Genomic DNA, 14,000 nt, shown 5'->3' with positions numbered 1-14,000 from the left:
GTCAGCTAACATCCGCCACGGTGCCCTCATTTCAGTTGCGAGAAGCAGATCATAGAATGGTTGAAATAGTTTACTGTCAAAAGTCGCAAAAGAGTACGCGACACGTGTTTCGCCCTAATTCTGGGCTCATCAGGCGTAACCACAAGCGTTACCTGGTAGGTAACCACCCATACAATCAAGATTGTGACACAGACTACGAATGCAATGAATGTAATTACCCCGATCTACATGCTGTCAAATGAATGAACCACACGCCGTGGCGCAACATTAGAGGCTTCGCCTCTGGCGCTGACGTCCGAGGTTCAATTCCCTGAGAGGGGGGTGCAGTGAATATGTAAGCCTGATGAGCCCAGAATTAGGGCGAAACACGTGTCGCGTACTCTTTGCATTATTTGACAGTAAACTATTTCAACCATTCTAAGATCTGCTTCTCGCAACTGAAATGAGGGCACCGTGGCGGATGTTAGCTGACTTGCTGACCAACCACAAGCGTTACCTGGTAGGTAACCACCCATACAATCAGATTGTGACACAGACTACGAATGCAATGAATATATATATATATATATACATACACTGAATTAGACATCATAAACAAACAAGTATTTAAACAAGCAAATCAAAAATCAAAGATTAGTTGTTGTGTCTAAATAAAAAACAAGATTTTAGGACCAGATGACAAAAATATAAATTAAATTAGGAAAATAGTATTAACAAAGTATAATTTTAACACTTTCTTAAATTTCTAAAGTAGAATTTATAAATCACATATCATAAGAGTTTTATTGACAATGCTTTCTTATGCTTAGGTTGTGGTCAAAAAAAGACAGTAACACGTAAATTGTTCTGACAACTTGAAAGTAAAATCATTTTCTAATTATTTTCCTCTGATGATGACACCTGATAGGTGATGAAAGCACAAGAATAAAAGACTACTTTAAGATACGTAATTCATTTTCTCCCTTTGTGAATTTCTTGCTATATATATATACATATATATTATAGTGTGCATATATATATATATATATATATATATATATATATATAATATATATATATATATATATATATATATATATATATATAGACACATACAAGTTATATTTTTTTAAATATTTCCTTTTTCCATGACATGCCAAAACCTTCCATTTCAATATACATAGTTCTTTTGAGGTTGGCACCAATGCCCAGTCAGCAAGGTGATGGAAAAATACCTGCAGAAATGTGCCATTTAAACTATTGTTCGTTCTCTCTAAGTCAAGTTCACACTGCAATATTTAGCATAGCTTTCCAGAAACCTTACCTGAGTATGACTTGACACCAACCATCGTGAACTGAGGCATATTCTAATCAGCACCGAATCCTTTATACTGCACAGGCCTCGATCGAGAAAAATACAGTACCTTGCATACCTGCAGGTCCAAAATCTTGTCTTGTGAGAAAGATAGCATGATCATGGTATTCTGAATGATCAGGGTCTACCCGCTGTTGTGAGTGTGCCCAACGGCAAACCTGCTCAAGACTTCTGGAAGGATTCCCTCTTTCAATAAGGCTGACTGACTATAAGCAGAAACAAAAATAAATGAAAACTGGTAAAATTTATGAAATAGGAAATAACAGTAAACTGCAATATTACCAATTTTGCATGTGAATAAAAAGAAATAAATATTAGCAGGCCAGTTCAGAAAATAAAACATGAAATTGTTCTTTTTCTTTAAACTTATTGTATCATACCATTTCAACATTCTAATATAACTGTTCAGTCTGGTAAAGAATGGTATGAATTCTTGAGATCTTCATCACATGTATTAAACAGGTGACTTTTTAAATATGTTTTACTCTTTTAATGTTACGTAAAAGAACACTGATAAGAAACAAAAATATCATAATTACAGGAAATTAAAATAAAACTGAATACTTAAACAATCTTTTTTAAACATATTGCAGATGTTTTCTCAACTGTTTTAAGTAAGCAACACTTCTTTTCCTTTTAAATCTGTACTGTGTTTCTTTGCACACTTACTTACATATATTATACAATACTCGTTTTATGACAGCTTGTAAGGTATTATTTTAAATGTAATTTCAAATATGTTTTAAATTCCATTCTAGCCACTGTTTGCGCATTTGGCACCAGAGTGCCCTAGGCCAGCGATCCATTTCGTAGTCATGTCATCAGATCTACAACCGTATGTCTTAGATACTAAGATGAAGAATGAAGCAGAGCAGTCAACTGATCACTACATGGTTGTGAGTTGGATCAGATGGTGTGTGAAGATTCCAGACAGACCTGGCAGACCCAACAGTATAGTGAGGGTGTGCTGGGAACATTTGCCAGACATCCCCATCTGGAACTCGCACCTCCAGATGAATTTCTTTTGCATTCTGAGGGAGGCTGTGGACATTGGACCCGAACGGAACATTTTCTATAACTTCATTGCCAAGGCGGTTGCACAAAGCTGTGGATGCAAGGTCACTGGTGCCTGTCATGGCAGTAATCCTCAAGGAGCCATCTCTAGCTTGGATAGCTTGTGGGACCCCAGAGGCAGTTGTCAGGAACTGACAGGCCAAACAGATCATGGTGATGGCAGTTGCATAAGCAAAAACTCGGGCGTGGGAAGAGTTCAGTGAGAATATAGAAAATGATTTTCAGTTGGCCTTGAAGTGATTCTGGCAAACTGTCAGACAACTCAAGAGAGAGAAACAGTACTCTAACCATGCAATTTATAGAAGGAATGGAGTGCTTCTATAAGAGTGTTTCTATTGAGTGCTGAGGTTGACCTCACTTGGAGATATATTTGGGTGGTGGATGAAGCAATTTGAGGACCACCTAAATCCTATTGACACACTTTATTTTGAGGAAGCAGAGTCAGGAGACACGGAGGAGGACTCACCCATCACTGGAACTGAAGTCACTGAGCTAATTAAAAAAACTCCTTGGTGGCAAGGCTACGGGAGTGGATGATATTCACCTGAGTTCTTAACACTAGAATTACCAGAGCCTACGAAAAAACTCATAGATCCGGCCCACCTTAAATCGCTTCTTAAATCCGTTCACACCTCTCTGCCAGCATCCTTTGTCCTCTAAATGTGCTGATAAAAGACAAGCTGCCAGCAGCCGGCTATTCCATCCCCCCACCGACTTAGAACGTGCGCGAAGTTTTCCCAGCTCATGCCTTGATTGATTATCTGGGAGTGAAGTGGAGTGTTAGACTGGAAATAATAGATCGTTATTTGGAACACACGCATTTCATGCGTGTTCCGTTTCTACAGTCATCTGTGTAAACACATTGTTAAAACAGAAACTTTTTCATATTTTAGTAATAAATGTTACAAAATGTAAGCATAAACTATAGAATGTGTAAAGCCTGAGTTCCAAAGATCAAATAAACACTTTCACAAAAACTGCAAGGAGGATACAACAGTTTCCGTGGCGTAGCGCGCTAAGTTTTGCTTCTTAAAGCACAGCTGCTTTGCCGTGCCTCATAGACCTGAGTTCGATTCCCCGCTGGGGATAAAGTGTTGCTTTTTTTTTTTTCTTTTTAACCTCAAACGGACATAAAATTTATAAATTGGTATGCACTGTCAGTTAATGAGATCGTTATATTTTCATATGGGATGCTCCTTTTAAAATATTTTTTTTAACAATTGAGACTGCAATTAACATGAACAACTGTCCCTAAAACTGTTATTTTTAAGATCCATAACAGACAGACAGACAGAGCACTGCGTAATAGAGAGACAGACAGGCAGAGATATATAAATAAACAGGGAAGGCACATGTACTGAAAGAAAAAAAACATCAACATGTGCGTTGTTCCTGCTGCACTGAATGAGCTCACGTGCTCTAACATCACCCCTCCCCCCATCTGACTCTCTAAGTAACAGCACAAGTACAGACGCAAACTGTGATTCTGTGCTTCTCCTTTCTTCCTCCAGACTCTGGGACCTTGATTTCCAAAGGAAATGCAAAATTTACTTTCATCAGAAAGCAGCAGTCCAGTCCTTTTTGTCTTTAGCCCAGGCGAGACGCTTCTGACGCTGTCTCTTGTTCAAGAGTGGCTTGACACAAGGAATGCGACAACTGAAACCCATGTCTTGCATACGTCTGTGCGTGGTGGTTCTTGAAGCACTGACTCCAGCTGCAGTCCACTCTTTGTGAATCTCCCCCACATTTTTGAATGGGTTTTGTTTCACAATCCTCTCCAGGGTGTGGTTATCCTTATTGCTTGTACACTTTTTTCTACCACATCTTGTCCTTCCCTTCGCCTCTCTATTAATGTGCTTGGACACAGAGCTCTGAGAACAGCCAGCCTCTTTAGCAATGACCTTTTGTGTCTTGCCCTCCTTGTGCAAGGTGTCAATGGTCGTCTTTTGGACAACTGTCAAGTCAGCAGGCTTCCCCATGATTGTGTAGCCTACAGAACTAGACTGAGAGACCATTTAAAGGCTTTTGCAGGTGTTTTGAGTTAATTAGCTGATGAGAGTGTGGCACCAGGTGTCTTCAATATTGAACCTTTTCACAATATTCTAATTTTCCGAGATGCTGAATTTGGGACTTTCATTAGTTGTCAGTTATAATCATCAACATTAAAAGAAATAAACATTTGAAATACATCAGTCTGTGCGTAATGAATGAATCTAATATACACGTTTCACTTTTTGAATGGAATTACTGAAATAAATCAACTTTGTCATGATATTCTAATTTTATGACCAGCACCTGTAGTACTATAACAAACAATGTGTATAAATATATACTGTAATACTGGTAAATACATATGGTAAATATTTTATATAATTATATAAATCTTGTGAACTGTGAAGTATGAGATGAAAAATGCTGCACCTTCACTTTCTAGACAGGATTTAGTTACAAAGAAAACACTTTCTTACAAACATTAATCACAGAGATGCTGGATCAACTGCCTTAACATGCAACTCTCACATTTAACAGTAATAAGTTTCTTTAAAAGTGTCTCTCTCACTGTGTTAACCTTTCACCTGGCTATGGGACTTCTACCTTTCTACTCAGTCTTGAATGTGGCAATTCCACTGCTTTCTAGTGAAGTCTGATAAGACTGTAATTGAGTCAGGTTATATTGAAGATTAGTTGTTTCATGCTTTATTTTTTGTGGAAAAAAAAGTGTGAAAAAGTGTGTTCTTAAAAAGTACTGTTTATTATTTTAATTTGTGCAATTCAGAGCCCAGAACAAGACAATAAGTTACATGCTTAGTATACTTTATTTATTTTTTTTGGAATTGTGTTTTTTTCAGTTGTTCTGACAAGACATGCAACTATGAATTTGATTGTACTGTGTAAACATGCTAATAAACTTTATTTGACTTCCTTTTCTACCCACTGCCATATCATTAAAAGTGCAAGGAATACACTAAGACTGAAAAAGTGGGTCTTCAGTTTTAAAGAAATGAACACTAGAACAGAAACATATAAATATGAATAGGGAAACTAAATTAAGTTTGAACCATGATGGTGGATTGTCAGGATTGATCAAATCCAGGTGGAACAGAGGATTAAAGCCTGGTGGTATAGCTCTAGGTCTTATAGAGACATGCCCCATCCAGTCTCTTGCGGATTAAGGTACGGTGCTTATAGTGTTAGGTGTGTTAACGTTTCAAAGAAAAGTGAGAGAGAAGGATCTCATTTCAGACACATATTTGAGGAGGGGAATAAATGGATACAGGGAACTAACAAAAATTGTGTGGTGAAATATATTAATTTTATTAATAAGTATTCTGGAGCAAAACGAAAAAGGAAATTGAGACCAAGAGTAGATGGATTCTTTAACATTCTGAAAGACACAACAGTGGTTAAAAGTGACAATGTCCTTCCCCAACTTACAGAAAAAAAATACATAGGTATATAAATACTGTATGATGGTAAATGGAATGGATTTGGGTAGATCAGAGTTTTTGCAATGGCAAATTAATGGAAGAAGGACAGATTTGGACCAATTAATTTTGTAGCCCAAGAAAGCTTCACATGAATTAAACAGATTAAAAATACAAGGGAGATCTGAAAGTGTGGCACTATTAACTATGAAAGAGAAGAATATCACCAGTGTACAATACAGATATTTTTGGGAGATACCATATGTGCTAATGGGGCAGTGTCAGAAATACTCAGGGGCAAAGGCTAATAATTAAAAAAAAAGTTAAACAATTTTGTTCCTTAAAACAAAATGGCAAAAAGTGTCCCCAAAAAAACAAACAATGTTCATAATAATTTAACATATACAGTAGTTTAGTCACTATTACACTAAATTTTTTCTTTGACATTTCAATTTTATCTACTGTTGTGATTTTCTATTTTGTAAACTACTTCTCTTTCTCCCAGTTTTACAGGTTGACTGCATAGACACTCTGTTTGTAACTGCTTCCTTTTAACCAGCTACTGCGAAAACAGTTAAAAATACAAAAGACAATGATGCCACCACTAGTACAATGCTTATAACTATTAAACAAGGAAGTCAAGTCTACCAACCAATGAAACACTGTAGGAATATTCTGTTGAAACAGAATTGTGTTCTTAAAATGTGTACAAATTTGTGAAGCTTTCCCTTACAAGTAGCTCTAGTAAGGAAAAGGGCTGTGGTGTTTCAGAGCCAATTGACTGAGTATCCCACATATTGGCATGCAGTGAGTAATGGTTAATCCATCTGGTAACACTTTATGAATAGGTTAATTTAGGTAGCTAACAGGGTGGCTGATGTTACCTACAATTTTATGTTAAGAAAATGAATTGGAAGGTTAAAGTAGTGCTTCTCAATGTGTGGTATGCAAGGAGACTTTTATATTGCTCTGATACAATCAGTGTATTATATAGATATTTATATATAACAGCCAAGAGGTTGCCTGATACATGCTCTATAAAATAAATTTAAAGTCGATGAGGAACATGTCTAATACTATATCCAACTTTCTTAACATGTGTGTGCACATGGAGAAGATTCACAAATGAGCCAATGGAATTAATGATCAAGAACTATTCTAATAAACAAACATGCTTTCTTCAACACTTTTTTACATACACAGGTGCTCATGTTCAATCCAGACATGATTGTGAATTACTGTAATTCTTACTTAGTAAATTGTATACTGCTATATCATTGATGGGGGCGACACGGTGGCGCAGTGGTAGCGCTGCTGCCTCGCAGTTAGGAGACCCGGGTTCGCTTCCTGGGTCCTGCCTGCGTGGAGTCTGCATGTTCTCCCCATGTCTGCGTGGGTTTCCTCCGGGTACTTCGGTTTCCTCCCACAGTCCAAAGACATGCAGGTTACGTCGATTGGCGATTCTAAATTGGCCCTAGTGTGTGCTTGGTGTGTGTGTCCTGCGGTGGGTTGGCGCCCTGCCCGGGATTGGTTCCCAAGCAGCTCACCATCTATACCAGAGGTTCTCAAGATCATTATTGGGAAACTACTGTGCCTCCAGGTTTTCATCCCAACCAACATCTGCTTTTAATTGAACTCCTACCTTAATTAAGCAAGTGTTTTTCCCAGTTTCTATATTTTGGCATCAGTTCATAAATTACAAAACTGGGTTTGCTAGATGCATGCTACTTGTGCATGTTACTTGTGGATAATTTACTGTTTTTTTTAACATGGTTTGAAAGATTTTGATCATCATCACCGTAATTTTCATTACACTTTCCTGATTATTTAACTATAAATATCTTCATCCTTTCAGTACTTGTCATTGTCATAGTTAGATTACAATTATGGGAGGAAACACCAGAGAAAAAGGTGAACAAATAGGAAAACAACAAATAATTAAGAATTTAAAACTATGGCAAAATATAATAATTTCTAAATTTCTTACAAATGTAACTACTGCTCTTTCCTACAGAGTAAGTGAAGCAAAAAAATGAAACAGCTAATTAAACAGTGTTGCTCATAAGGAAAATGTGATATGGACGCTCGTCTAAAAATGCTGAAAGATTATCTTCACATTGCTATCTTTTGTGCAGCTGCTTCCTGAAACGACATGCTGCACGGTGCTTCGCATACTTAAAAGCTCGAAGGGCACGTATTGATTTTTGATTGAAAAACAAACTCTGTCTCTCTCTATCTCTCTCTGCTCCTGACGGAGGGGGGTGTGAGCTGCCGCCTTCAACAGCTTTGTGCCGCGGTGCTTTGCATACTTAAAAGCCAAACAGCCCTATTGATTTGTTTGCTCTTCTCTATCTCTCTGACATCTGCTCCTGACGCGCACTCCTTTGAAGAGGAAGATATGTTTGCATTCTTTTAATTGTGAGACGGAACTGTCATCTCTGTCTTGTCATGGAGCACAGTTTAAACTTTTGAAAAAGAGACAAATGTTTGTTTGCAGTGTTTGAATAACGTTCCTGTCTCTCTACAACCTCCTGTGTTTCTGCGCAAATCTGTGACCCAAGCATGACAATATAAAAATAACCATATAAACATATGGTTTCTACTTTGCGGGTTTTCTTATTTCGCGGGTGGCTCTGGAACGCAACCCCCGCGATGGAGGAGGGATTACTGTAATGCTATGTATGGATTAAAAATACCTTTGTGAATATGTATGACCTAATAACCATGCAAATTTGCTTATGTTCCTGAGAGAGGTCTGTATTACAAACCATGGAAGAACAAAGGAAAAAAGGAAGAACAAGAAAAACTTCAGCGAATGTGCACTTTAATTATTATTATTGACCAAAGTGTAGAATTGTAAACACATTGTGTTTGCCAGTCTCACTATAGGAGTCCTCAACAAAAGAAAAAATCAAGCATGGGAACAAATGACAGCAGCAGTAAATACTACATCAGAGCAGCACTCTGTTGCTGAAAAGAAGAAAAAGGGGTCAGATACACAAATTGAAGTGAAAATAAGAATTGCATAGTGTGTGTGCTACTGGTACACCTGACCTTAGTCCCTTTGACCAATGAGTGGAGCTGTCATAGAGGAAACAGTCATCAGTGGCCTTCTGCCAGACTGTGATGGGGATTCTGATATAATGCATCAAGATGATGTAAGTGAGATTGGGCTACTATGTTAATCATGGCCAAATGAAGCACAGCATAATTATGCCAATTAATTTTGAATGTACATGACCAACATATGCCCTTATATGTTTGTTTACTTTATCATTTCACAGACTGCAATTTGCCAAGTAGACAGAGAAAGAGCAATGTGCCATCATCCATGGTGCATATTTTGACTGATGAGTTGCTGCAGACACAATAAGAATTGGTTCAGACTATTTATGCCTTATGTCAAATGTAGCGCACCCTGATGCAGGTTGTCTGCGCAGAGCTGTTAAGATATTAAGAAAATCTGCACTGAATTTGTGAAAAAATAGACATTTACTTGACTAAAATATTTTATGTTGTAATACTTTCAGTACTTTATTCTCATTACATTCAATGCCCAACATGTAAATATCTCAGAATTGCCATTGCATTAAAGTTCTGAGGGACAGGGTCATCGATTTGCTCATCTTGGCCTCTCTCAGGTGACAGAGGCCGTCCATGTTTCTGCTCTACGTTACGTGGCAAACCATTGAGGGGTTGTATAGGATGTGTGCCACCTGATGAATCCCATCTGCCTTTTAATGAATCGATGATCCATTCAATCACTGATTGTGTGGAGGAGTGCCTTTCATTATATCTCCTCTCCTGTGGTGTTTGTTGGTGAGTGGTGTGAGGAGTCAGTCTCTGAGAGGGTACAAAATATCACCTGAAATGAAGATTATACAAGTTGTCTTTAAGGTACTGAACTTAATTGTACTCCTATCAGTTAGGCTTACTTACCAAGAAGCCAACCATCACATACAGCATGACCCTGCAGTTTGTGTCCCACACTACTGTTTGATAAAATAAAGGAATCATGGGGTTGAGCCAGGCCACCTTGCACAAATGTTAGATAGACGCATTTGAGCGTCACATATTAGTTGGATGTTAATGGAGTGAAAGTGCTTTCCATTTACGAAAACAAATTAATTCTGTGATGACACCTTTCTCACAACTTGTGTTCAGTCAATTACACCAATGACATTAGGAAAATCAGCAATCACTGCAGATTACCTTTTGATCTTGTCTTGCTCCCCCTGATTGTATAAAAAAAAAAAAAAAAAAAAAAAAAAAAAAAAAAAAAAACAAAACAAAGGAGCTTGTTATTGACTTTAGGAAAAACAAAACTGACACCAAGCCACTCATCATTGGCGGGGCATGTGTGGAGAGGGTCCCGGTGTTCAGGTTTCTGGGTATGGAGCTGGAGGATGACCTGACCTGGAGCGCCAACACCAAGGAGCTGCTAAAGAAGGCGCAGCAGAGACTGTATTTTCTGAGAATTCTCAGAAAGAACCACCTCCCAAAAAATCTGCTCCTTGCTTTTTATCATTGTTCCATCGAGAGTGTGCTCACGTACAGACTGTGTGTGTGGTACGGCAGCTGCACTTCCTCAGAAAAGAAAGCGCTCCACAGGGTCGTCAGGATAGCGGAGAGAACAATTGGTTGTACCCTCCCCACTCTGGAACAAATCTACACCTCCCGAAGCCGCAAAAAAAGCAATAGACATTTCACAGGACTCATCACATCCCGGTCATTGCCTCTTCCAGCTTTTGAAATCGGGCAAGAGATACAGAGCTATGAAAACTAGGACAAACCGCCTTAAAAACAGCTTTTATCCGAAAGCAATCATGGCCCTGAACTCAGAATAAAACTGCTCCATATTATTCTTCCAATGTGCAATATAGACCTTAAGTCAACAAGTGCAATTTGTATATTTATTACTATTCGGTTTGTTATTATTCTCTCTCTTCTTGTCTTTTTGTCTTTTTAACTCTTATTCCTCACACTGAGTCAATTGCACCTTCAATTTCGTTGTTCCTTTGTAAAAGTGACAATGACAATAAAGATCTATCTATCTATCTATCTATCTATCTATCTATCTATCTATCTATCTATCTATCTATCTATCTATCTATCTATCTATCTATCTATCTATCTAAAGAAACTGGATGTATCTGGGTGAAATTTTAATTATATCATCTGTGGTGGACTGATTTATAGCATATACGTTGATATGCTACGTTGTACTGTATGCGTTTATTTGTATACAAGACAAAGCAAATGTAATATTAAATAGTGTTTCAGGAGGCATGTTTTACTTTATTGATGAGAACCAAGATGCTTTGATGTTAACCAACTGCACTCCCCCACCCCCACAACCTCAGTCTTTAGAGCTGACTCAGGAAGAGGAATTTATAGTGACGGGTATAGAGCATCAGACCAGCTTTGCAAAGGTAACTATGTTTGGACATGGAGCCTATAAGCCATCTACAGGCCATAAACTAACTAAACAAAGCAACTGGGGGATGAGTTGTAACTGAGTGCTTTCATTGGTAACTGGTCTGGGAGAGATTGAACAATTAATTCTATTGGTCTAAATGATCTGTTTATAATTGGTTTTGCAACAGAGGACATTCTGTACTACAATGCCTCATTGGTTTAAGAATGGTATAAAGTTGGTCACCTTGCCTTACACAGGCACCACTTGAGGGAAGTGAATGCAGCGGTTGCGTGACCGATTCGGGTGTGGACCTCTTCTGTGGACACTACTTTCTTCTCTTGTACCAACAATCCCAGGTATTTGAATTCTTGAACTTGCTTGACTTAGATGCCATTTAGCTGAACGACAACCAGAGATCCATCCACTGTCAGCACTTTCAACTTGTCTGCATTGATATTGAGGCTGTACGGCTGGGTGACTCGGGCAATATCATAAAGGATATCTGTGGCCTCAGTAGGCACTGTCATCGGTGAACACTGAATCTGTCACAGAAAGGTCCTCGTCAAACTGGACTGCTTTTTTCATTATGGCATCCATCACGATGTTGAAGAGAAGGTGAGAGACCACACCTCCCTGACAGACTCCAGTTTGGTTGGTAAATGCCTCAGAAAGCTCATCCCAGATCCATATTTGACTGGATGACTGGCTGTAGTTCGCCTGGAGAAGCTTGATCACTTTCTGAGTGCCAAGTTTGGTCTCTAGTACTTTCCATAGGTCAGCCCAGTGAATGCAATCGAATGCTGATCGAAAGTCAATGAAAAAGATGACCATTCGTTTCCCACACTGAATTCTTTTGTTGGATGGTAAAGATCTGGTTGCAGCATCCATGATTCAGCTGAAAGCCTGTTTGTTCTTCTCGGCTTGTCTGCTTGTGATACCTTGAAAGTCTAGACTGGATGATCTTAATGGAGAGCAGACTGATGCCACGATAATTCTTGCAATTGTGGCTATCACCTTTCTTGTGGATGGGTACAATGAAGGCTTTCTTGCACACAACTGGTATTTACTCAGTTCACCAGCTGGTTCTGAGAAGTAGGTGGAAGGAATGCAGCAGAATGTCTCCGTTTGCCTTGACTGCTTCTGCAGTGATCTCCTCAGCATCTGGTGCCTTGACATTCTTTAGGGTTCGGATAGGTGCCTTTACCTCTTCGATGGTTGGTTCAGTGTCAGACAGTGGTATCTCTGGCAGGTTGATGTGTGGTGGTTCCAGTGATGGCTGTTGGTGGAAAACGTGATTATATAATCTTTTGAAATATTCTCTCCATTGTCGTAAGCCCTAGTGGTCAATTGAATGAATATCCTGTGGGCATTACCGATGTTGTTGTTTGTCGATTCTGCCAAAGATGGTAACCCTGAAGACAGTCTTAAACCCAGGTGAGAAAGGAGGAAGGTGGTTGCCTGGAGAAACCAGGCAAGAAGCCAGAGGACATTTCAGAATCAAATTCATGTATTAGGGATTATTACCAACATTGAAGATAGCTGTATTGAGAGAACATGTCAGTTAACTATGATATAATTAGTAAAATAACATCAGAGTATGACTGACACCTCATTGAAATGCATAAAGAAACGACATTTAAGATTAACATTCAGTGTCACGCTGAAACCAAAAAATCTGCATTGGACTTAAGGATGGTCACAACCATACGTAACTTTAAACCAAATTCCACAGTATATTCATATTTTATAAATCCTAAAGAAAAATCCAAGCAAGGTCAAAACCAGAAAACAAACACAAGAAAACTATCGAATTAGCACAGAAAAGCTTCTTTTAGATATTCACAAAGTTATATTGAATATTTCATCTGGAAGCTATTAATACTGTTGCTGATGTGATGCAAGGGTGTGAGCAACCACCTAGTGATCTGGTTTCAAAATGACAACATTCTTAAAAAATTAGCACTGCAGTATTTAATAATACCAATGTAAAATAATTAGCAACTTTCAAAATACACCTAGTAAAAATCAATTTTTTGTCCCAAAAGATCTTTGACCATAAATAACATTATTGAGGGTGTGATGAAAGAGAAGTCCATGGCAGTGCATGTTTTTAGAAAAACAGTGAATTCAAGCTTAAAGTGCAGAACAGCCCCAGATGTTATTGAGGAACTTGGCAAGCCCGCATTTAATTGCAGACAAGTGCAATTCAGCTAATTTTCTTATTAGCGCTCTTGGGTGCATAATTAGCACCAGCACTTGCTTAACAGGAGCCTGAGAAAAATAGTGAGAGAAGATGGATGGAAATGAAACCAAAAGGCAGTATCAGAAGAGCAAGCCAGCATGTTGTAGAGAAGGCAGTGAGGTTGGAGGTCCTGTGAGAGTCTTTAAGAGCGGGGATGTTGGTGAAGCCTTCTAGGGATCCAGTACACGGCAAAGGAGCAGGCAGTTTTACAGCTAGAAAATGTGGACTACAGTTGTGGGTGTATCAGCCAGCTATGAAGACCCAATGGGGTGAGGTAGGAAGCTGGGGAAAGATAGGTGCTCTGAGCTGGCTAGAGGTCGTAACCCAAAGCCTGGGTTGTTTTACATTTGGAATGAAATTTGTTGGCTTTTGTCCTCTACATAAATTATCCATTAAAACCAGAGCTTATTTATTTGGTGAAGACTGCACTTTAGCACTTTATCTTTGGTATACAGTTAATAAAAGCACTATTGTACTTCCTTGCTG

The 14,000-nt window shown here is 38.5% G+C and overlaps 1 protein-coding gene across 3 annotated transcripts in view; it reads right to left on the bottom strand.

The window, feature by feature from the left end:
- Positions 1-14,000, bottom strand: part of LOC114645594 (A disintegrin and metalloproteinase with thrombospondin motifs 14) — a 328,718-nt gene that overhangs the window by 156,514 nt on the left and 158,204 nt on the right. For 2 of the 3 annotated variants that reach the window (XM_028793429.2, XM_051922925.1), the window contains one exon: positions 1,404-1,560. In XM_028793429.2, coding sequence (XP_028649262.2) covers positions 1,404-1,560 — 157 coding nt within the window. The remainder of the gene's footprint in view (positions 1-1,403; positions 1,561-14,000) is intronic. The other variant, XM_051922924.1, reaches the window with a different exon arrangement.

The sequence above is a fragment of the Erpetoichthys calabaricus genome, chromosome 2, assembly GCF_900747795.2.
Source record: "Erpetoichthys calabaricus chromosome 2, fErpCal1.3, whole genome shotgun sequence".
Taxonomy (NCBI): Eukaryota; Metazoa; Chordata; class Cladistia; order Polypteriformes; family Polypteridae; genus Erpetoichthys; species Erpetoichthys calabaricus.
Note: the sequence above shows the minus strand (reverse complement) of the source record. Positions and strands in the feature narration are given on the sequence as shown.